This window comes from Drosophila mojavensis, unplaced genomic scaffold (assembly GCF_018153725.1).
Source record: "Drosophila mojavensis isolate 15081-1352.22 unplaced genomic scaffold, ASM1815372v1 contig_80, whole genome shotgun sequence".
NCBI lineage: Eukaryota > Metazoa > Arthropoda > Insecta > Diptera > Drosophilidae > Drosophila > Drosophila mojavensis.
Genome location: NW_025318906.1, coordinates 10,104,777 through 10,130,232, shown reverse-complemented (window position 1 = coordinate 10,130,232; position 25,456 = coordinate 10,104,777). Strand labels below are relative to the sequence as shown.

General features: G+C 35.6%; 2 protein-coding genes and 1 long non-coding RNA gene across 11 annotated transcripts in view; all 3 read right to left on the bottom strand.

The window, feature by feature from the left end:
• The window catches only part of LOC6579337 (general transcriptional corepressor trfA), a 35,064-nt gene extending 17,793 nt beyond the window's left edge, over positions 1 to 17,271 (bottom strand). For 2 of the 9 annotated variants that reach the window (XM_032729621.2, XM_044010786.1), the window contains exons 1-6: positions 12,419 to 12,689; positions 10,013 to 10,161; positions 3,838 to 3,936; positions 3,527 to 3,768; positions 3,311 to 3,463; positions 2,319 to 2,408 (exon numbers count right to left, since the gene is read on the bottom strand). In XM_032729621.2, coding sequence (XP_032585512.1) covers positions 2,319 to 2,408; positions 3,311 to 3,463; positions 3,527 to 3,768; positions 3,838 to 3,936; positions 10,013 to 10,125 — 697 coding nt within the window. In that variant the 5' untranslated portion in view covers positions 10,126 to 10,161; positions 12,419 to 12,689. Of the gene's footprint in view, positions 1 to 2,318; positions 2,409 to 3,310; positions 3,464 to 3,526; positions 3,769 to 3,837; positions 3,937 to 10,012; positions 10,162 to 12,418; positions 12,690 to 17,007 lie in introns of those variants that run through there. The other 7 variants (XM_015163613.3, XM_015163607.3, XM_032729618.2 and 4 more) reach the window with 7 other exon arrangements.
• On the bottom strand, positions 5,440 to 6,675 carry LOC26528345 (putative cyclin-dependent serine/threonine-protein kinase DDB_G0272797/DDB_G0274007). The gene has a single exon (XM_015163616.3). It carries the CDS (start codon positions 6,346 to 6,348, stop codon positions 6,019 to 6,021), a length of 330 nt encoding a protein of 109 aa, XP_015019102.1. The 5' UTR covers positions 6,349 to 6,675; the 3' UTR covers positions 5,440 to 6,018.
• Positions 17,272 to 17,527: 256 nt separating the features above from the next.
• LOC116804153 lies at positions 17,528 to 24,482 on the bottom strand. Its single transcript, XR_004364222.2, has 2 exons — positions 24,241 to 24,482; positions 17,528 to 18,133 (listed from the first exon to the last, which is right to left on the bottom strand). It is a non-coding gene; the product is annotated as an uncharacterized LOC116804153 (long non-coding RNA).
• Between the last annotated feature and the right edge of the window lie 974 nt (positions 24,483 to 25,456).

The following is a 25,456-nucleotide window of genomic DNA, read 5'->3' as shown; positions in this document are numbered from 1 at the left end:
GCTGCTTTCTTAATAGAGTTCGACTATGCATGGTGTGTGTGTGTTTGTGCGTTTCTGTTATCTGTTATCTGCACAATTCACAATTTACTCTTGCTTTATATATATATAAACATATATATATATATTTTTATATTATGCGTCTTTTCTTTTAGTTTACTTGTTATCATTAACACTTTAGTTTTATGAATGTTTATTGCTTTTACTTTGTTGTCTTTCTTTTTCTTTCTTTCTTCTTTCTCTTAGTTCATTTTTCACCCGGCTTTTGACTGTTCGGCGCGCGGCCAAGAAAACGTTGCGATCGGCGCGCTATGCGTCTGGCAACTGCTGCGAGCAGTCGACAGCCGCAGCTAACAGCGCCACACACACACACACACACACATACACAGGCACCTGCACACTCACACACTCATCGATAGCTTTGTAATGGCATACAAACAGTTTGCTTTTGTTTATTTGAGGCATTTCGATATTCGCGCGCTTTGTGCGCCATGGAGAGAACTCCATATGAGAATTAAGAACGGTTCTCATTGAGCTGAAACTATGCCAAGTTATTAATGAAATATTATACATATATTGTCTTATAGGTATACATTAATTTAATAGTTTGTATTACAACAGATCCGCAAGAATTTAAAGCTCTTGAAGAATTCATTGCATTTGTTATTTATATTTATGCGAATTCTAACAAATCGAATCGGAATCCAGCTTCAGAAATGTATTCTTTTCCACAGTGTTTGATCGAATGTCTTAGATAAACTCACTGATTGACTCACTGAATGATTAAGTGAATAACTAACTAACGATGGCATTTAGCAAATGCATTAAAATTACTGAATATATAGGCAACGATATTTAGTTGTTTGCTAAATAAGTTGATTGATTGACTGAATAGTTGACTAAGGATGATTGATTGATTGACTGAATGTAAAGCTGCACAATGCTGAACCAAATGTAGTTTATAAAGTATATAAATGTGATTTTTGATTTTCTAATTGATTGACTAATGCCTGATTTATTGATGAGCTTACAGCAATATCGTTGTTCTAAAAGGACTCTGCTCCAATTGCCACAGTTAGTATATAGCAAGGCAGTCAGTGTGACTGATTGATTAACTGAAAAACTAACTGATTGCAATTGGAATTTCCAATTAACTGTAAATCTTCCAACTGGCGAATCAATTAAAATCGAATTTAGAAAAAAAACCGTATAAATAAATAAAATAAAAAATAAAAAATAAATAAATTCTAGAAAATTAAAAAAAAAAAAACTCGTTTGTTTCCTGTAGCCGTAAAGGGGTCTATATTAGTTTTGTTTTTGTGCGATTCAAGCTCTGAAGTGATTGACATGTTTATTTCATGCAATCATTGTGTGTTAGCGTGCCTCTAACTTATTACACTCCACTAACGTATTTGATTTAGTAATTTGAAGGATGGGACAGACGAAAAACTTAAAACACAAAAACACAAAAAACAAAAAACAAAAATTGTAAACGAAACACTCAGCAAATATGTTAAATGTGCGACTCGGCCAGCCGTGTAAGTTGTCAATTGGCAGCTGTTATTGTTGCTGTTGCTGTGGCTGTGGCTGTGGCTGCGGCTCTTGGCTTAAACCAGTTGGTGAGCAATGGCGGCGCACGTTGCGTATGATTTATGTGTGAGTATCTCGGCTTGTCATCTGGTTAAGGCCAACTGTTGCTACAATTCTTAACTGCTTATAAAGTGTTGTGTACTTGTCGGTATTTCAAATGGAGCGAGAGAGAGGGAAGCAGTGAGAGTCAGACAGAATGAGAGAGAAGAGGTTTCTGCTTATCAGTTGCATATGCTTTGGCCTTATCACAACATGTGTGCCTGTGTGTGTCTGTGTGTGTGTGTGTGTTGCTCTTATCAATGAGTGTTGACCGCGATTTTCGTTGCTTTTTGCTTTGTGTCTTAAATTGAGTTTAGTTTGTATTCAATAATTACTGATAGCGGCATAATCCATCTCTATATATTCATTGATTTCTATGACATTCTTACAATATTACGTATACGCACGGGTGTCTATATATATAAAGGTGTATTTCTGCGGAATTTTTCAAATATTACGTGTACGGATAGACACACATACATAGATAAATGCATAAAGATAACAACGTGCGCTAAATATAGAGATACGAGGGTTTATTATTATTATTATTATAGCCATGATTCATGCTGGATACGGGCAGGTTAAACAGGCACTACACAGCAGATATTAGAGTTATAGCAGTGGTAGTAGTAGTAGCATTACAGTTATTCCCTTCGGGCAGTGCCAGAAGTGAGCTACACGCAAGGACTTACCTCCTTTGTAGGCACGTGCGCACAAAGCGTTCTCCACATTGATAAACATATTGCTTAATTTCGCATGAAATTTATCAAACAGCTGCAGGTCTGTATGCAGTGCATTTTGTGTGTGTGTGTGTGTGAGTGAATGTGTTTGCGTGTGTGTATATAAAGTATAATTAAATTTTACATTAAGTATGCAATGAATTTTGTTAAAAGCTTTGGCTGACCGCAAGGCATTTAAGCAAAGTATGCAATGCCCTTTGGTGGGCAGTTAGAAAAGTTGCAAATGCAAAAGCAAAATGCTCTTATAAAAGACATATACAACATATTCTTATTAAAATGAAAAATCCCTACAACTGATTGTGCTACAAAAAATTGTTTAATTAATTTAAACCGTCTTTTACTTAATGACACACGAAACAGAATTTATTTTCTGGTAAAATACTTTTACAGACCACTGTGAATTATTCCATTATTATCAGCTATGTGCTTTCTAATTTTTTCCACCATCATCCGGCTTTGTAATAATTAAAGCACAATCCGTTAAAATATACAATATTATCTGCATATAAGTTTATAAGTTAGCTTTATTATCTGAAATATTTTGCTGCATACTTTTAGGTGCTCAGTACTTCCAATCCGATCTATAGATTCGGCTGCCGCAGCTTTAATAACTAAATTGCACTGAAATTGTCTCTGAACGAGATATACGAGATATAAAATGGTTCGTTGCCCTGAATAATAATATAAATGCGCTATAAATGCGCACATGCAAAAGCTGTGCCTGCTCTCTGAACTGTTGAGTACAACAAGCAAGATATATATCGCATATATGACCTATATATATAGCATATGTATATACACAGCGAGCTGCTCATTTTTAATTTGCAGCAATTGAGGAAAATTTGCACTCGCGACAGATTGCATTTGCACTAATCAAATCTAAGCGAATCCCAGCGAAACCCATTTCGTATGCCATTCAGTTGAGTTGAGTTGAGTCTACTTACAGTTCTCGCTCTTGGACAATTGGCCGACTTTGATGTGATCGAGATTACCGCCGAGCATTTCCGCTACGATTTCCTCCACATATTCCCTAATCCTGCTGCGCTCATCCGCATTCATAGTCGAGTTCATGCCAACCTGACTGACGCTCTCGAACTCTGTAAAGAAGATTGAATTTAGCTATAAATTCTAGCCTTTTTTTTTGGGCTTTTTATGCTTACGCATCGAGCTGTCGGCGAGTTCTGAGCTGATGGGTATATAGATTTCGCTGCGTGCTCGCAATGGATAGACGAACTTTTGCTGATTGAAGGACATCTGCTCGGCCACCCAGGACGAAGTTTGCTCCAGCGACTGCTTCGAACTGTGGCACAATTCGCACACCCATTGCGCTGCCTTGGGCAGCCAATTGGCACACTTGATGCCGCGACACACCTGCTTGCCACACGTGCAACATGTGACATAGCTATAGAAGGGGAGAGAGCGAGAGAGACAACTTTAGACTAGCCCCACTTAGAGCTAATTTCCTACTCACTTTTTGGCACTGCTCAAATCCAATTCTGCACAGCAGACATTGCAGCTGGACTGCTCCTCGCTGGGAATCGACTTCTTCGGCTTCTTAGTGACTAATTTGCTAAAAAAAAGGAGAGAGAATTATAGATTACAATATAGATATGATTGCATTTTTTAAATACATTAAAATGTTAGCATAAAAAACAACAGTAATTTAATTCATTAGTAAATCTATTAAAACCTGTATTATATTTTAGAAAAATAAAATAAAATATTTATAAAATGAAAAATTAAAGCATTCAATAAAATACACTGTATATATGTATTTTTGTGTATATATTTTTTGAAACTTTTTATAATGTATAGTTTTACCTTTTATTTTATAAAAATTTAACAAAAGTTTCCTAATTTTTTTTCATATATATATAATGTTATTATCTATATTTTATTTTATGTTATTTATGTGTATAAATATATATATATCCTTCCATGTCCTATTGTTTTTACTTTTTCTACTTATATATTTTTAATTATTGGTAATAAAAATTCATTTAAAAAAACATATATTAATAATTATTTATATTTTGTTCATTTTATAACATTTTTAAATTTTATTTCACCCAAATTTAATATATATTTTCTGCAAACTTAAAAGTTTATAAGAAATCAGAAATTTATTAATTAGTAAATAATTAAAAATTTTTTATAAATATTAATAAATTCAACTAAATATAACATTAAATTTTTGACGAACTATCTTAAATAGTGAATCAACTTCAATCCATTTTTGGATTAATTTAGCCGTTTAATACAGTTTTAGCCTGTTTCCAAAGAACAAAAGAAATGGGCAACAAGTCTATAGATATATATTACGGACTCTACCAAAAACTTTTCTCTACGTCGAGACTTTATGCAAATTGCTCGAGTTAGGCTGAAGCCGTCAATATATTCAGGCAGCTATCATTCTTGACACAATTCCGAGTTTTATATTTTGTCCGAGAATAACTAAATGAAATGCCTATTGAAATGATACATATATGCATACATTTATATGTATGCATATCTATGTATGTGTCTCTATTCTTTTCGATGTTGATCTTCAGTTCAATCAATTTATACAAGAATATGTTTTAGAACGGCTTTGTCTAGTTTTAGACTCTGGATACTGCCGTATAGCATCCATTCTTGACACAATTTTCGGTGCCTTTTTGTTGTTGTTGCTGTTTCATACTTTCCTTTCTGCAGTGCTTCGCATTGAATATTTGCTTAAGTTTGTGACGCAGAATTTGAGTTAATATACAAATTATTTGGCAAAAGGTTAAACAACTCTATGAAGGCTGCGTGTTGCTAATTTTGGTTTAATTTATAATTTTCTGCTTTGCTAGCATCTCTTTAATTAGTTAAGAAAAAATCAATATTTAAATGTTTTCAATATTTCCAAAACAAGTTCCGACCGACTAAATCGAAACTGTAATTAAGATACCACTCTATCCCCTTCTCTTTCTCCACCTCCATCTCCATCTCCTTCGAGTGACTATTGCATAAGGAAAAATGCGGAAGAAAAACCGTCGATAAACCCGTTTTGACCAGTGAAAAGTGATTTTGCAATTTTTCTATAAGCTACTGGAATATTCAATCATTTTTTTTATTTGGAATTATAACTTAGGACAGCTTACGACACGCTGAACAAGTTGTATAACAGTATAACAGTAGATATATATATTTTGTTTATAACAATCACACATACATATACATATACATACAAGAAAACTAAAATTACATTTATTGCTACCTGTATAGGGTCTACGTATATTTATAGTATTGGATATTTGATAGATTATGGGTTATGTGTAAAGGTATTATGATTATTATGTCAGTCATTTACAATTTATGCAAATTTCTCGAAAAGAAAAGAAAAAAAAAAAAACAAATGCACGTAATTGAAACCGAATACTCGAAAATGATTAAGTATATATACATACATATATACTTTTATATCTATATGTGTATATAATGTTAACAACGTGCACAAAATATTAACACAAATTTTTGTTTTTCTTCACTTATTTCTTTTGGAGTGTGTTTCAAATGAATTGGCAGAAAATTTTGCAATTGTTTACATACAGACGCAAATGAAATCGAAACAAAAAATTATAATTTATAGTCTAATTGGAGAAATTTCAGTCAAATAAGAGACAATTGTCTATAGATATTGCTGTTGCTGCTGCTGTTGCTGTTGTTGTTGTTGTTGTAGCAACTGCTGCTGACGCTGATGATAGCGTAGACGCCTGCGCGCCCAGTGCTCATAGTTATTTTCGAGATTCTCATAGTAGATATCCTCCTCCCCGAACTGGCCGCCCTCATCCCAGTCATCCTGATTGGGTTGCCAACCAAAGATATGCGCACTGGTCGTTAGCTTCAGCAGCACCACCTCCATGGTGCAGGCCATGAAGAGGAAGGCGAAGACAGCGAAACTGATCGGTGTACAGAGCAATTTCTCCACTTGGCAGATTACACCGGACGTAAACAACATGCTGGCTAACGGGCTGGCCGTGTCTGTATAACGTAACTCCGATACTCGCTTCACGTCTGCTTGCTGTTGTTGTTGTTGTTGTTGTGGTCGATGTTGATTTCCTTTAGCTTCTATTTAATTTGCTATTGAACTCTGGTATTGTTTTTTCAGTTTGCTTAATTTGGCACTGTGCTGCATGGCCGTAAATTGTTTTGTATTTGATTTAACTATTTTTTCGAATTCGAATTAACTGCGAATTTTGTTTTATCTATTTATTTATTTTTTTTTTTTGATTCGTGGCGCGCTCCGACAACAACTTTCTCGCACAAGCTGTGGTTTTATTATGCGCAGTTCGCTTTGAGCGCGCTAGTCTAGCCAACAGCTGAGCGCGCGACGACAGCGACGTCGACGCACACAGCTCATGCCGGTTTTTGCATAGAAAGCAAGAGAGGGACAGAGAGTGCGAGAGAGACAGTGGGAGAGTGGCGCACGCGGCAACAGCGCGAGAGCGCGCTACCGTGTGGATCATTGAGAGAGTGAGAGTGAAGCAAACACAAACAAACATAAATGCTAAACATATGCGGATAGACGGGCATAGACAAGCGCGTTGATGACGCAAGAGCTTTTAAGCGCAGTTCTTGTTGTTGCAGTTATCTTTTTTTTTCTATGAATTTACAGTAATTTACGCGTTTTGCCAGAAGCCTCAGCATAGCAGAATAACCAGAAATCTTACAGCTGTTGGCAAGTAGAAAGTTTGACAGTTCTGGACAGTGTTGGACAGCTGATGCTGCAAGCTAATTCGAGCTCAAGCTCTGACTGGAATATGTATTCGCTTTCAGTGTTGATTGATAGTCCGTCTGGCGTTTGATTTTCCTAATGTCTGACTTCATTATTCATTGCGAAATTTCAAACTATTGTAGAAGATTGTCGAAAATTCCGCAAACTAGTTTTGATTTTAATAAAAATGTTGTTATTGATATTAGTTTTGCATGTGATTTTTTTTACTAGTTTTTTTTTATTTATTTTTTTTTAATAAATTGTAGCTCTTGGAATTTATTAATTTATTAGTCTGTCTAATGATGGCTGATTAATAAATGGCGCCCGAAATGAAACGGGTTTTTGAATAAAGATAAAGATCAAAATAAAAATTTAAATAATATGAAGAATTCTATAAATAACTTATATGAACAACTATAATTTTTTTTCCAATGAGACTTTATTGTGTAGAACTTTTTATGCTTGTTTTGCTACTTGACTTTCAATCTCAATGCCAGTGTCAATGCCTCAGTTGCTAATTTGTTGTAGCGAAAAAAAAAGTAACAACAATTTACAGATATACATTGTAATTTTTTGTTTTTTTGTTGCTGTGCTAACATTAATTGCAAATATGTTACTAAGCAATTTGCGCACATATAAATCGGTTTTTTATTCTATAAGAAATTCCACACCAATTAGCGAACGCCGAAAAGTATGCAACGAATCATTTTGAGGGATCTTTTCTGATATGCAACACTTAATTGGAATTCTGACTGGTTCGACAACACTTGTCACACTTTTCTTTAATATTCGTAGTTAATTTTTGTGCATTTCTTAAAGTTGCCTTGACTGCTTTTTAGCCACTTTCGTAAACATAAAAATTCTGTCACATTTGTAACACTTTTTTCTCGGCTTTTGTTTTTGCTTCTTTTCACTTGCTATGCGACTTGAGTCTTAATTGAACCCGTTTGGATTCTCATTTTTTCAGACACATTTAAAGAACTTAACTGCAGTCAAAGCAGGTTAGACAAATTTCTAAGAAGTGAAAATAACTTAAATAACTTGAAATAATATTTTTGATTAGATTAAAGTGAGCAGGTGTATTTAACATAATGAATGTCAGCGTGTAGCATAATGGGCTGCATATAAATTCATAAATTTGCATACATTTAAATCTTTCTTTATTCTGGTTTTTAAACTCTTTTCAAGTCGAATTATAGCTTGTATTCACAAAAGGGTTTCTAGCTTGTTTCTCGTAACCTATAAAATCGATTATTCACTGATTTATAGCTTTAATGAGAAAAGCTCATTACAAAACCTTTTATATAAGAAATATCAAAAGTTTTTACTGCATTCTTCCTTAACTGAATAAGAAACAATTAATTGGAAACTTTAAGCTGATTTAAAAGGATTTCAAATCATGGTAAATATTTTTAATTGTGAATGCTTAGCTTTAAAATAGCTTTCTTGTTATTTAAGTTTCCATGTCCAAGGTAAAGCGCATTTAACATTTCAATTATTTATTATGTAACACTCCTGTTGCCAAAGCATCCCCAACAAATTTTAACCCAAAGCGCATAGTTTCATTATCTCCAACTCTTTTTCTGTCAGTGTAGCGCACTTATGCATTAAAATACTTTTAGCCAAGTAACGTTGACAGGCGTTAATTATAATTATAATGCCGCATAAACTGACTGACTGACTGACTGACTTTCCATTTATGCATGAAGCGTCTCTCGTTTATTTTTTCCCATTTTTTTTTCCATTTTTCAACTAAGAAAGCGAACATTGCAAAGTGTATAAAAGCCAGCTGATGATTGTTTAAACAATTGCAACTTTACGAATACATTACTAACACACAATAAACAAATGCTTCATTAGCTTGAATAGACCAAGGAATTATATTATTCTTTGATAATTGCTATTGTACTTGAGAGGGAGAGAGGGAGGGAGAGACGGTTATATGGGGACCGTTAGCCCATGAAGTGCGTTCTTAACGATTTCCGCTATACCAAATATGTGTCACATTGTTATGAAATATTTGCTAACGGTAAACGATAATCGATAGACAATCGAAATTGGCAACAGCTGCGAAACCAATTGTTGTTGACCAATTAAAGTTATTGGTGAATTAAGTTATTACACAAGCGGCTTGATTTGTGACTCGACCAAGGAAATCAAAATTGAGCTCAGCTACCAAATAAGGCAAAGCAAACAGTCACAAGAAAAATGAAGAAAAGATTGATTATTCAGATGATACCCTGCACTTTACAAAGAGCTGGTCGTATGCGCTTATACATAGATATGCACTTTGAGAGATCAAAATTCTATATTTAAGGTAACTGAAGTAATCGATATTAATCGATATGTCCTTTAGAAGCAAGGCAAGGATCAATTTCTTTTAATATATTAGTATGAAACAAATATGATTACCTTCTTTAGGCAAACAGGCTGAAAACCCTTTCCCTCGTCAAAAAAGCTAGTATACCCATTATCTATGCTCAATTGAACAACAGTAATGCCAATTTTGATGAATATATTGCTTAATCATAACCACAACTTTTTTTTCTTATATCCCTCTTTTGTCGCGCTTACAGGGTATACCAAACGAAACTCTAGTGGACATCAATTATGCCAAATCAGTTTTTATGTGCAATTTTTTAAATGCTCCCAAGATAGTTTTACCCATATTTTGTGCAGTTGCTTTATTTTTCCCATGTCTTTTTGGCCAACACGCGAACGTAATCAACACGTAACTGAAAACGAAAATCAAGCTGAAAAGTTAACTTAAAAAGCAACTAGCCATGTAGCCATGTAGTTTTAGCTAACTGAATATGCGATTCGCTGCACGTGCAGCAATTGGACTTGGAGCAGGTGCAACGCGTTGGTGGTCCACCAACTCAACTCAACTCAACTCGATTCGACTCACCTGAGCAAATGCTTAGCGCCACATTGCAGCAGATAGGCGCCACCGATTAGGCCAACGACACTGGTCAGACCCAGGAATAAATTGTTGTTGCCCCGATGCATGGGCAGCTCCATTAGGCAGTTGAAGGGCCGCAACAGACGCTTGCAACACTGTGGAAATTTCTCATTTGTCATTTGTCAGTTGAAGCAATGCAACAACTCGCAGCACAAAGCACACACAGCACAGCAGCTCTATTCTATTCGCTAACTGAAAACAAACTCAATCTGAACTACAAAATTTTTACTATACGACGGGGATTATCAGTCTATGCGGAAAATAGAAAAAAATACCTAACTATCGCCGTCTTTGACATTGTGGCTTGAACATATCTTATCATGCAGATAATATAACATGTCGTACATGTATATATTTGTATATATTTGTATGTACGTATTTATTTACGCATGTAAGTTAGCTCATAGTTAAATAAATGATTTCAGTGTAATGCCCTAAGTGTAGTATTTCAGTTCAAAGTTTCAATTTGTGAACAAGAATTTTTAATTTATGATTTAAAGAGTTCTGCTTTCAAAATGGACTACCTCAAAACTTGTTAAGTTCTAACTAACAGCATAGAAATAAAAACAAAACTGTCGATTTATGATTGAATGACACTCGCTTAAAGAAGGTGGAAGAGGTGGCAAGTATGTGAAAATCAAGTATGGACAAGGTTTCAGCATTGCATTTTATGCCTAATTGACACTTGCTTAAGTTGATAGCTCTATCTAAAATAATAATGACACTTGCTTAAACTATAAATTGTTATGCCTAAATGACACTGGTTTATATTATTATATTATATATAGACGTCAAATATCAAACAGCTTTTAGTAATAGTCTTAAAAATCAGCAAAAAAAAAAAAACAGATTTTTAGAAGTAAGTCAAATTGAACTTGGAATTTGCATTTATTTTTAATATTCTTTACACTTAGCAGCTGCAAAAGGCAGAAAAACATTTTGTTTTTCGCACTTAATTAAAATGAATACATTCGAATGGGAAACTTTGTTATGGTAAAGGCATAACTCTACACTCTATACTTTGAGTCTAGCTAACCATAATTATTGATATAAAGAACATATCACAATTTAAATTTAGCGCGTTTTTTTATATGAAAATAAATATTTTAAATTATTTTCATTAGAGTCAACGCGCAATTTAAAAAAGTCTTTTTTTTTTTTTTCTACAATGTACTAAATATTTTAAAATATAGAAAAAATATATTTATGCATATTTTATGAGCAAGAATACATTTAAAATAAAATTTTAATTTAACTACTATAATAAAATATATGCACAGTTCGTTTATTTAAATTAAATTTCTCACATTTTGCTAGACGAAATAAATTTGATTTAAATAAAATTAGTATTAATATCCTTGCTGATTGATAAATTCGTTCAATTTCTATATTGATTAACATTAAAAGCCATCGAAAAGTTCATAAAGCAATGAACTTTTGGCTGGCTTTTAGCATTAATCAATATACAAATTGAACGAATTTATCAAAAAGAAAATATATATTAATGCTGTCTGTATTAAGCATTAATCAAATTGATACGCATGATTTATTTGAAGCCAGTGTCATTTAGGCAATTAAGCAAAACACATTGTTATTTTAAGCTGATGTCATTCGAGCACTTAACTTAATTTCCGTCAAATAACATAATTTGCATTGAAAATTCGTTTGGCTACACAGAAAATTGCAATTTCTACTACAACTGCGTCTAGACTTTTTACCTGTTTTAGCTGCTTAGCTGTTTACCTGTGCTTATCGCTTGCTATGTGCTCTTGCTAGAGTTATTTTTAAACACTATCAATCACGACTTTGTATTTTGTTTGCTTGCAGATTAAACATAACTGATTAACGCAAAGAAATTCTCGGTTTTTGCTTGAGAGAATTTTCAATTTCTTTTCTTAAATTTTGTTTTTTGTCTATCGAGATGCAAGTTGGCTCGTTATCTAACACTGGTCATCAGCAATTGTCTCGAGCAAAACAGGCAAAAGCATGTGATTAAACATGACAAATGCGAATTACGAATTGCAAATTGTTTCTATACACTTGAGCAGACATCAAAGTCATTTTTAATAGTTTTTTCTCGTCGGTTTTTGTTTTACACTTTTTTACACTTCACGACTTCGAGTTTAAATAAATAATTGAGCGAGCCAAGAACTTTATTTTGCAATCAAGCATTTTTTACAGCGTTTATCAATCAAATCTTGTTTTCGGCATTTATTTTGTATATACCACATGTGTGTATGTATTTATATAAGAACTTGTTAATTGATTGCCTGAGCACGGGCGGAATTGAGCCTACAGCTATCTGCTGTCAGCTGTCGGCTCTCTCTGCATATACGTTTATCAGAAATTTACCTAATTTTCCCGCCAGCTGACTTAGGATTCGCGACGATTCGCGACGATCTTAACTGACTTAACTTGAGTTGGCGACTGCGTCGTTGGCTTTACGCTGCCTTACACTTTTTTTTTGCAGTTTGTCGTCTCATATATATGTATATATATATGTGTGGAGTGAGGGGTATTATATAGTCTTGTTTGTTTTTTGTTTAAAAAAAAGCCTGGCATTCGTTTTTTTGCGGCTTTTGATTTGATAACAACGCGCGATAAATAAATAATCGCAAAAAAAAAAAAATAATAATAGAGAGAAAAACAAACAAAAAAAAAAAAAAAAAAACAAACTTGAAGAAATAAGAAAGACGCAACGCAATGAAAAATTTCACAGATAAGTGTCAAGTTTTTTAAGGTTATATCACAATCGCCTTATAATTGGGCCGAGACGTTCAGGAGCAACAATTTTCGATATATATTTAGGCCGGATTTTAATTTAGTTTTATATAAATTTTGTTTGAATTTTGTAGGGGTTTTTATTTTGGTGTGTGCGTTGTGGCGAGTATCCAAAGTGGAACTGGACTTTAGTTAGTTTAGTCACAGGTTAAAATAATACAGGCCGATAACAAAGAATGAAAGCAGAGAGAGAGAGGAAGACAAAGACAGAGCTAGAGAGGCAAATAGGGTTAAAGAGGCGTGAGCTGTGAAAGACAGCTGAAAAACTTTTGTCATTTGACCAATTAGCTCTTTGTCATTTATGCAAATCGTGGACAAAGGCAAAGCCAAACGGCTCAAATCAAAGAAAATCGATGGTAACACTTGGAAAAACAGCTCGGCCAATGGCAAAATGAAAATGAATTACGACCAAAGCCCGTTTCACGTGCTTGCGCGTCTGTCTGTTTGTTTCTCTCTTTGGCGGGCCCAATTAATTGGCATTCATCAAATTAATTATGAATGCAGCGATAAGATAAACTCAAATTGCGCTCGCTTATAGAGCCGATAAGATTCAATGGGCATTAAAGTCTGAGCGAACGTTGGTGTTACTATTGCGAAACGAGCTAAAACTAAAGCGAAACAGTGTTTGAATGATACTAGGCTCTAAAAAAAAGATAGATAAAGATAAAGACTGTTAGTCTATACGAATCTGTAGATATATCGATTAATATCGATTTTTTGAACAAGTTTTGATAGGTTTAAAGTTTCTCTCTCAATGTGGCTTACATTCATTATGTTCTGTAGATTCTTCTCAATGGATATTTACATAGCTATAGATTTCTATTAATCTCAATGATTATCGATAGCGTCAAAGTAGTTTGATAAACGCAAAAGTCCTTTGCAATTGTGTAGTGCCCATTTAACTGAAACTCGAGAAACTTAAGCAATATTTGCATATATTTAAACTCTAATAGATTTTGATTTAAATTCGTAAAAAAAATTAAAATCTAAAAAATTAAAAAAAATTCCAAAATAAACTGCCCAATTGATATACCCCATAGAAATTCAGCTAATTTTGCCAACGCAAACTCACAAGAGAATAAAAACTACTCATAATACGCTAAGTTTATTCTTTGAGCAAAAAGAACATCATAATGATATTACACGAACTGTTAGGCAGATATACAAACATACTTATACACAATATATATATATATATATATATATATATATATATATATATATATATATATATATATATATATACACTTCGCGTCATCAGGTTAGCGCCCCCCCTTACACTTATTTTCTTTTACGTTTTTCTCTTTGCCTATTGCACGCAACTTCTTGGTTTTTTTTTTTATTTCATTATCATCATATGAGATGTCTCTCATACCAAAAAAAAACGCGAGTGAAAACCCGGTTTGTTTTATTTTCTATCCTTCTCTATTTTCGCAAAAAATGTGTGCACTTATTTTGCGTCATCAGATTAGCGCCCCCAAATGCAATTGTAATTATCTTGCTTATTTTGGCAATTACACTCACCAAATTTTTTGTGAAGCTCAAAGTATTCAATATATTTATAGTATGGGTAAAGAAACAGTTTTATCTTTGGTTGAAAATCAAAGATTGAGGCATACTTTGAATCTAGACTATGCAACCATAAAATTGCTGAAAAATCAGGAAAAAACAGAAAACTAAGTGGCAATTTTCTTACAAATAGGGAAAACTATGGAAAAAACTATATAAGCGGCAATAATCAAGTGATTTCAGAAGGAAATAGAAGAGCATTAGTTCGAGAAGCTTCGAATTCCCATGAATCGACCACCAAGATTAGGGATAAAATCGGTGTTAAGACGAGCTTATCAACGGTCTAAAGAGCAATTAAGAAAGTTAATTACTTAAAGAAACAGAATGTAAAAAAAAAAAACCAGTCGATATGCTGAGAAAAGAAATACGCATTAATTTTGGCCGGGCGAATATGACGTGGTCTACCCAATGGCAGCATGTTGTCTTTTCTGATGAGAAAAATTGAATTTGGAAGGAACTGATGGATATAATTATTATATCCATGACCTACTCATAGAAGAACATTATTTGGAACGGTTTCCAAGCCGCTGCGGCGGGGGGGTGGTGTGGCATTTGTGTAGGTATCAATATCTTACTACAGCACTTGCAAGCTTCAATTTTTGACATCGCGCATGAACGCATAGGACCATAATATCGTGTTTAAAACTGCTGTTCCGCATTTCTATAACCTGTCTGAAAACCGGCATTAGATTTTCCAGCATGATAATGCCCCAATTCAGACCGCCCGATCCCTGAAGTCCTGGATTCAGGGCCAAAAAATTGATCTCATGGAGTGGCCACCATACTCACTCGACCTTAATATCATTGGAAACGTCTGGGGATGGTTGGTCAGGAAAGTATATGAGTCCGGAAAGCATTATAGTACAAAGACAGAGTTAATCGAAGGTACTGAACACGCTTAATCAACCATATCCTTGAATAATACTGAACAACTTTATAATTCCATTCCTAATCGAATTTTTTAAGTAATTTCAAACAAAAAACGGCACTACGCACTACTAATATTACTTAAAAATAACAATAGCTTAAAATACAGGTGTTATTTTTGGTAATTATCTTAAATAAATTGAATTTAGCGCAGGGGGCGCTAATCTGATGACCAAATTTTTGTCACATGTTTTTTGTACATTTTACAAAAAAAATTATTAAAAAATAATCCTTATTGTTACAGTAGCCATTCTTTTTGTATTTTAAAGAGAAATAAATGGAGTATAATGTAAAAAAATTTCAAAGATGGAGCTCTGCTGGTTTAGATTTTATTTAGCTTTGAGGTTGAGTGTAAAGGGGGGCGCTAACCTGATGACGCGCAGTGTATATGTTTATACACATATTTACCGCTTAACGATGTTGTTCAGCTCTCAGTACGCCTGACATGGCAATAAAATACATTTTGAAGATGAGCAATGAAAAGAGTTTTATCACTTTTTTTCAGTTCATTGTGTGTCGAGTGGGAACATTTGTGTCTCTCTCTCTATATATATATATATAATTTCCTTCCCAGATGCGACTGCGACTGCACCTGCGAATATTTTATTTTTGTCATTGAGGTCGACAAATTTTGCAAATTGCAAATCTGAAGTTTGTCAGCTTCGCAACGCACCCAAAGCACATTACAATGAAAAATAAAAATGCAAATCAAATCAGCAATTGACAAACAGCAGCTGCACTTGAGAGCATCCATCTACCGTATGCCAAATGTCTGCCAAGCCCATCATCAACCACATCCGTCCGACAGCCTCTTCAATTTTTTCCTAATATCGTATAGCTGGTGCCGTGGGCCATCGTAAAATTGTTAATTAGCTTCGTTCGCATGTGTCAAATATTTGACAAAATAATTGCGAAATTTACATTCACAAAATAATAGACATTCATTATTCATTTCATTAAATCGAAAGGTAACCAAAAAAAAAAAAATTCAAGCTTATACTTATATACTTATATAAGCATCAAGAAATCAAGTTTATCCCGGAACTTATATAACTAGAAATCAGTAATTATTTATTCTAGAAAATATTTCATAAATCATAAAAATCATAAATTTTATATGTTAAACATTAATATATAGCGATCGAAGAATCTTTGAATAGAAAAGATAAGGGAATGTCGGAACTGGCTATAGAAGAGAACATCGATCTAGAGTTATAATCCATCAAATTAAACAAATATTTGATTTAGGATCTATGGAGAGACTGAGAAGCAGGGCGACAGAGAGAGAGAGACAGAAAGAAAGAGAGAGACTGAAAGAAATAGAGATAGATCGAAAATTAGAGTCAAATAGAGAGAAAGCAAATTATATAGAGAGCAAGAAAACAGAGAAAGAAAGAGTGAGAAAAACTGAAGGCTTGAAACAAGAGAGAGAGAGAGAGAGAGAGAGAGAGAGAGAGAGAGACAGAGAGACAGATGATTCTCGACATGAAGAGTTCCAGCGGCATAGACATAGAGAGATACAGAAAAAGATAAGCCTGCAGCACTTCCCGACATTCGTCATCAGCTTACTTAAAAAAACTCACTCGAATCACTTGAAATTCAAGTTATTTGCGCCTTAAGTCAAATGTAAATTTGTGTCTTACTAGATTCATTATGGGACTCACCTTAATCTATCGCGCAGCTCTTGATATGTGGGCTGATCGCGCTGCAGCAGCTGCAGAATTCGTTGGCATTGCTGCAGACGCTGACGCCGCTTCAGTGCTTGATGATCCACGTCGAGAACGGCGATGCCGCTGTCGACGCTGTTGTTCAGCTGCTGAGCGGGACTGTCCACAGGTGTTGTTGTTGTAGGTGTTGTAGGTGAAGATGTTGTAGGTGAAGGTGTTGTTGTTGTAGGTGAGATTGCTGCTGTTGTTGTTGATGTTGTTGTAGGTGTTATAGGGGCAGTTGCTGTTGTTGCTGTCGTTGTTGTTGTTGCTGTTGCAGTTTCTATAGATGTTGTTGTAGGTGTTATAGGGGATGTTGCTGCTGTTGTTGTTGTTGTTGCTGTTGTTGTTGCTGTTGTTGCTGTTGCTGCTGTTGCTGCTGTGTTGCTGCTGCCTGCAATTGCGTCGGCGGCCATTGTTGTAGCTGTTGCTGCTTAATGAGTTGCTGTTGCCGTTACTGTGGCTGTTGTTGTTGTTGTTTCTCTTCTTCTTCTTGTTGCAGTTCACTTTGTTTTTGGTATTTGACGCTTTCGCTTCACTTGAACCCGCTTGACACACAAACGTTCACTTTTAATCAAAACATTTTTGCGCTAAGCCATTTCCGCACACAGACACACACTGTACTCGAACTGTACAGTGAACACAGGCTAACATGCACAAGCCAACACTCACACACACACACACACACACACGCACAAACAGTTGCAATTGGGTTGCCTGGGAACCGGCCGTAGGCGCCTCCGTAGCGCTGTCAAGTTCAGCGCTCAATGCAATTCTACTCGCGCCACTTCTCAACACTGGTTTTTGTGTTTTAGTCACTTTTATACACTTTTTGTTTTAATTCGTTGGCTTACTTTTTGTTTGGCTGGCTTTTGTCTCTATTCACGTATATTTTTCAGCTATTTTCATTCACTTGTCGCTCGGCGCACATTTTGTTAATTACGCTCGCTTTTTGGCCATTGTCTTGGCCTTTTACCAGCGCCCATTTGCCTTATCAGCCGCAGCGATATACAAATTTTTCAGTCTTGTTTGTGCGGAGGGCCGTGTGCTCCACAAACAGCTCGTGCGTTCGTCGTATTAGGCACTGCAAGCAAAACGAGAGAAGTTTATATAAATGAGAACGACTAAACAATGCCCTATTTTAGGGGCTGAATGAGGTTCAGTATGTGGGAGAAAGTTGATTTGTTATCTATAGTAGTGTTAAGTTGTGAGATCAAGACTTAAATATCTAGAAATATCCGAATCTATATATATGTAAAAAAAAAACTTTATAAACTATATATAACTCTGAAATATCAAGTACAATCCAGGTGCTGACTCAAAAACTTGTATATCCAGATTCCAAATCAATATTATATATATTTTATACATACGTATATATTATGTAATAAACTTAATGCAATTGAAGTGCACAATTTTTAAATATACAGTATATAGCTGTTTAGACAAGAAATTTATGTATTGTATTATTTATTCATTTATATTTAACTTAAAAATTTAGTAGTTCCTTAGTCAACCTGTTTATTGCTGTTTGCTTTCTAAATATTTTAAGGCCTGGTGCAAATTTTGATAAAAATTGCAATTCTGATAGGTATTATTGATTATGACTATATATATATATAGGTACATATAGCCTATATATATTTAAGCAAGCAAAGCAGACACAAATTTGCTGATTCGCAGTGATGACTTAACACTCAAAAAACTCATTAGATCAAGAATGTGTGTTGTATGTATATATATATATATATATATATATATATATATATATATATATATATATATATATATATATTTTAGTTAGAGTTACGCAGTTCAAACCTCATATTTTATAGATATGATATATATATCAGCCTTTACTGCTAAATATAACATTGTATAGCAAGTCAGTATACCACTTTTAAATGACATACTATATTCTTATAATCTATCTACTACGGCAGTTAATGAAAATGTATCCCTAGTTAATATACGCATTTCCCAACGAATCTTTTTATTTATTTATATATTTCAGGAGGCAGTACTCTAATGCAAGCTAATATACCCATCTAGCAAGCCAAATAGTGTATAAATATATACCACATAATCCACAGCTATGCCTCTAATCTAATGAAATGAAATTGAAACTACAAGCCAATATACCCATTTTCACCTGTTGCACAGCGTATGTTGTGTATATGAAATCTTTATTTTGGGTTTACTTTATGGGCACAATAAACAAGCCGCGTTTACTGTGCCTGCAGATAAGATGTTCGAAGACCTCGCCCTCGTCTATATGTAAGTGCAGCAGCAGCTGCTGCTTCGCTCAGATGGCAAACGATTCTACAGCTACAGCGAGTCGGAAACTAAAGAGCAGAGAAGACAACGCCACATACATGCATACATAAGTATATGTGCTATATAATTTCTGAATGATATGCCAGCGAAGTCTTTGGGCTGCACGCCTAAATATGTAAATTGCCAAGACCTAGAAAGGCACGTAGCCGCATTTGGTAATTTCATTTAATGCACTGCCATCGATTTGCATAGTGGGGACTCCAAAATGGTGCGGGGCTATGGGGGAGCGGTAGGGGGTGCTTAAACGATAACAACAACAACAGCGACAACGACAGCAACAGCTTGAAAAACAGGCCCTAAGCACCGAAAGAAAGCTGCTCAACTAATCTCCTCAAGCGCCGCTTGCTCATCAAGACAAACAAATAGAGAGACTGTCAGTCGGAGAGATATTGAGAGGTAGAGCGAAAGAGAAAGAGAAATAGAGAGTGAGAGAGGGGGGGTGTGGGGGAGTGAGACAATACCTGTCCATAACTATATTGAAAGACAACCCCCTGGGGCGGCCAAGCAACCCAGTCAAGAAAAGATTTGCAAATCAAAAAGAAAATTAAAAAAGAAAAGAAGACAAACACAGAAAAGATGAAAAAAAAAAAAAAGAAACAAATTCAAAGAGAAATTCTAAGACAAAGGCAGCGAGTGAAGTTTGACAAGTTCTGAGCAATAGAAATTAATTTAATTAAATAAAAAATAATAATATTAATTTATTAAGATAAAGATTAAAACAATATAAAATATTGACTGGCTAGAAAATTATTAAGAGAACTCATAGCACAAATAATAAATAATTAGATAAATCCTAGCTACTCGAACATTGGATGAGCTACTACTCCGCCAGATTACAGACTATTTATATTGCTCCCAGAATTACCCTAGAGCAGATTATAAATGCGTTGTGAAACCATTTGAAGGAAAAAATCGAAAAGCTATTTATTTTCTAGTATAAGTATTCACTTATTAAGTATACTATAATAACTTACTAACGTCAAGCAAATTATAATTGACACATAAATTCGTAATCGGAACATTAGCAAAAGAAGGTTTATAAAACAAAGCTCTCCAAAAAGCCGCTATGAAATTAATCAAATAATTAAGACTATTTTTAGAGCCCGAAACACACTGAGCATGGAAATTCGGGCCATAATGGTTGGAGCGTGTTTTCACTAATTAAACTTTAATTATTTAAATATGTCTTTTGGACAATTTTGCTTTCTGTTGCCGTGGGGCAACAATTTCTAGAGCTCGCCTCGCTGTCGGTGTAGAATAGTTAAGGCAGTTAAATGGATGACATGAAATGCCAGAGACTCCAGCTCAAGACTTCGAGCTCAGTTGATGATGACAATGATAATGATGATGCTGATGATGATGACGATGGCGATGATGATGATGATGATGATGATGATGATGATGATGATGATGTTGGCCAGTTGCAGATACACTTTGTAGCTGTATCTGTGACTGACGAAGCATTAAACGAGCGCGAGATGCGAACAAAACAAGACGAAGATTTTTGTATCGCATTTCCCGACAACGGGACACAAGACATACTAAGAGGCAGAGAAAGAGACAGAGACAAAGAGACTGACAGACGCACTTGTTGATTGTTTTTTCGAGTCAGTTGTTGCTGTTGTTGTCCCCAGCATTTCTAATGCTTAAGTTCACTTGTCTTTTTTGGCTTGCACACTGGCCGCTGGGCAGCTATACGAAATTCCGCGTGTGTGTGTGTGTATGTGTATACCTGTCGGTCAGGTGAAAACAACAGCTTTGCCTGTGAATGGGATTTTTGGGTGGATTTGCGTTATAGAAATGCAACAAAGGCAAATAGAGACGAAAAACATGATATGCAATTTTGTGTGCATGATTAAAATTGCATTTACCCAGTTCTCTAATACACTTACAAAGAGATGGAGGGAGGGAGAGAGAGAGAGAGCAGAGGGAGTATTGTGATTATGTTAGGGCATATGTATGCAATTTTTACATAAAGGGGGAACTTATATGGCCAGTCTACTTAGGTTATAACTATATATATAACTAGATCGGGGAGAGAAGTCATACTTGGAGTTCACATATCTAGATTTACAATAGAATTATACCTTCAAATTTGAATAAAAGCAGGGTAGATATTGTTCTTAGGAGTATTTATATTTTGAATAAAGACTATTTGCTAAAAATAATAAATTTGTTAAGGAACTATAGCAAATTTGTTAAATACAGAAAACCCTATTCAGAAAAACCTTTTATAATTTTTCGATACGTGAAGAGATAATCAGTAGGTAAGGGTATACAATAGTTAACTATCTAAGTTTATTTTGTCAAAAAGACTAATTTGCCTATCTATTCTAATCTGCCAAGTCAGCAGCTTGCTAACTTATGTAAAACTGTGTTGGTAAGGGTATTTAAAGGTCGGTCTGCTGGACTTAAACCAAGTGAGTAGAGTATTATGGCATGCAGTTTGTATGCTAATTGACGGCTTTTAGATCTATTGAGTGGTAGCCCTTTGTCATAATGACGATCACAATCTATATACATACACGCTTTTGTGATAAGGGTATTCAAGTCTCGGCTAGACACAGCTTTAAATGCAAGCCTCGGCATTTTTGATTCATCCAAAGAAGATTAGTTATATAAAGCAAGGCTACCTCTCGTACAAGTAATTGATTAAAAAAATCAGATCAGCTGCTCATTGCTCAATGGCAACTGTTGCTGCTGTCACTGCTGCTGCTGCTGCTGTTGCTGTTGGTCGTGTTGGTGTTGCTGGTTACGTGTTGACTGTATCTAGAGTTGAGAGATTTGTGCAACATTCACACAATTGTTTCGCATTGCATGTCGCTTTAAGCGGTTACAGTAACTAATTTGATAATTAATTAAACAATGACAGCGATTCCAAATGCAATTGGGTCAGCAGCAAAGAGAAAAGGGGCCAGACGGATATCAAGAGCTACTAACATACAGTATTAGTTGTATGCGAGCAACTACAGTACACATTTGCATAGGCAGACACGGGCAACAACAATTAGTTAATCAAGCCGGCAAACACTAACAGCAGTACAGTGAATACACGCCGCAACGAACAGCTGGCCTAACCAACAAATTGCAAGACAATGAAAACCGTAATTTAGATAAGTTTTACATTCACCAAAGCCCTCAGAGATTTGATGATTAAGAGCGTGAACACTCACTAAGTGGGATCTGAGTCGCGAGCTAAAACTTAAGTGATGTGTTGATAAATTCCAAGCAGATGTTAAAAATGCTTAAAATGCGAGATAAATAGTTGTTGTTGTTGGGTTTTCAAGTCAAGTAATATTAAGTTTGATATCTGATACATTTTCTATTCAAAATTAGTTTTATGAAGTTTAAATCTTTAATTTTATTCTTCGTCTAGTGTTGCATATATTTAAAACATCAAGAGAAATATTTCATCAAGTGAAGTTAGAACTCCGAAAACAAAGTTATTTGTGCGCTCTGTGGTTAATTTTATACAAAATTTAGATATATTGTACAAAAGATGTTCAGTCCAAAGAGCTGGTGTTAATTATATAAATTTCGATTGACTTCTTGATGATTGCTGTTCGTTAATGGAGCTTTCACTGTACGCGCAATTAGTTAACAAGCCGGCTAAGTACATAAAGTGTATATATATATGTATGTGTATGCAAATGTATTGGTTAGTCAACGCCGCGGGCAATCGGTTAATTAATATTTGGACGAATATATTTTGCACAGGCAGATGATTGATGCTGCGGCTAGAGATTGATGTGTATGTGTGAAAGGGAAATCTTGGTATTAATTACACGCAGATGTATCAATAAAACTTTTACTAACAACTTCACACATATGTATGTCTCTCACTCTTCATATATATCTCTCTCTCTCTAACTCTCTCTCTCTTTGTTTTTCTCTGCCCAGCTGAGCTATTGCTTCTATGAACAAAAAGGCTAATGAAACAACAACAATTGCAGCTGGAAGCCGCTTAGACGGCCAAAAACGAACTAACGGAAGCTGGTAACGTCTTTGACCGCGTCTCCGTTGCCACTTGGCTCTAAAATATTGTTAACTGATGCTGGCCAATTGGTTTTGCTTTCTGCTTTGCTGCTGTTACTTAAGTAATTTTAGTTTTGCTGTACGTAAAAGTTGTTTTCTTCAGAGAAAAAGAGTCGAAAAAAATATCAATCGATCAGCGGAAGCAATTTCAACTCTCTTTTCCGCTTTAAAGTTTTCTTGTTTGTTGTTGTTTGTTGTTTTGTTTTTTCATTTTCCCACACCCGAAACACAGGGTTGCATTTTAATGCAATGCTAAATGCTCATGACATTGACACTTGCCCCGCACTGCCTAACCGTCTCCTTCTACACCCTCCGTCTGTGCAACTGTCCCTGTCCCTTTTGCACTTGCATGGGCCCCGTTGACACTTTTCGTCATTTATTTTATGCGCTCATTTCATTTTTGTTGTGTCTGCTTTGCGCATGAGTCGCTTGTTTTAGTTTAGCACTGACATATCGCACGCTCCAGTGACCCACTAGGAGAATGCACTAAACAAACACACACACACACTAACACACACGCACACTCATAGGCATCTATATATAGACAGCTGCACGCAGGCTTTAAGGTCTAGGGCTTGCTCCCTCGCTGTCCCTGAGCCCTTTTTTATTTTTATCACCAGCTTCGAGTGCTGCTGTTGTTGTAGTTGTTGTTGTTGCTGCGCTTGAACGATTTTATTTTCAGCTAAGGTTCACTTATCATTGCTTATTGCACGACACGTTTGAAGCTATTGTTTTACACCAGCAACAACAAATTGAGTTAAATATAATATGAATAATAATAATAATAACAAAAGTAACAACAATAATAACAAAACGCACATTGATACGTTGTTTGAATGCCGCTCTGCTCTGCTCATCTCTACTCAGCCGTTGCGTGAGCGCCGCGCAAACGTTAAAACGCGAATGAGAGCCGTCAACGTCGACGCTGTCAAGTCGAGCTTTGTTTCGTCGTCGTCGGCGTCGTTGTCGCTGCTGCTGCGCAGCCGCTACTCGTTGAGCGCGCGAACTCTCTTTCTCTCTCCCACTGTCGTTCGCTTTGCTGTTCTGCTGCCGCGCTCAACAGCTGGCTGCGAATGAAGGAAACAACAACAACGAAATTAGCGGCAAATTTTAATTCTGGTTTTTTGATTAGGGGCCTACAAGAAGTTTATGGTCAAGGGGTTGCTGCTAGGGGTAGCTTTAACCAGTTTTTGCAACACAATTCAAGGGCAACACACGGACCAGTTAGCACTGCCAACTTCCTATACGACTCCCTCTCTCATTCTCTTCTACTCTCTTCTACTCTCTTCTAAATTGCAGACCGTTTGGTCACACGACCAAACTTTATTTAGTATGCCATAAGGAAGCGACATAAAAGGGAAGTGCAAATATAAGCAAAAAAGAAAAAACTAAAAATAACAGAGAACCATAAAACACAAACTCATTCGTATTCGGTTACACAAGTTCAGTTAGTCGAAGAAGCTTTGCTTCGAAATGGGCGTTGTTTATGGGCCGGTCAAATGAATCGGGAAATGCCCTACGCCAAATGCCGAGTCCAAGCTGTAAGCCAAAGCATGCAAATACCAAGTGCAGCGACATGCACGGAATAGGAAGCGTTTAGCTACCTATGAAAGACATTTGATACGTCTGTCAGCCGGACCAACAATAGCGACAGCACCAACAACAGCAACAACAACAACAACAACGACGACTGCCACGGTGATATTCACAGTCCGTCACACACACACACACACACATACATAAACATACATACATATGAGCTCTGCCTGCGTTTATTTTTTCTTCGTCGTTTTGTCTCATTTTTTTAATTTTTCTTCTATTTCGTGTGTTTTTATGTACTTTTAACGTCTGTCTTTTGTCCATCTCTCTCTTTCTCCTCCTGCTGCTGCTGCTGCGGCTCTCTCCTCGGCTCCTTCCGCTGCCTGTGCTGCTGGTCAACAGCTTCGGCGCATTGCACCTGACACACTCGCCGACTGAGACGCCGCGGCGCGCCGGCTGCGACGCTACAGCGCCTGAGACCCACTCTGGGGCATCT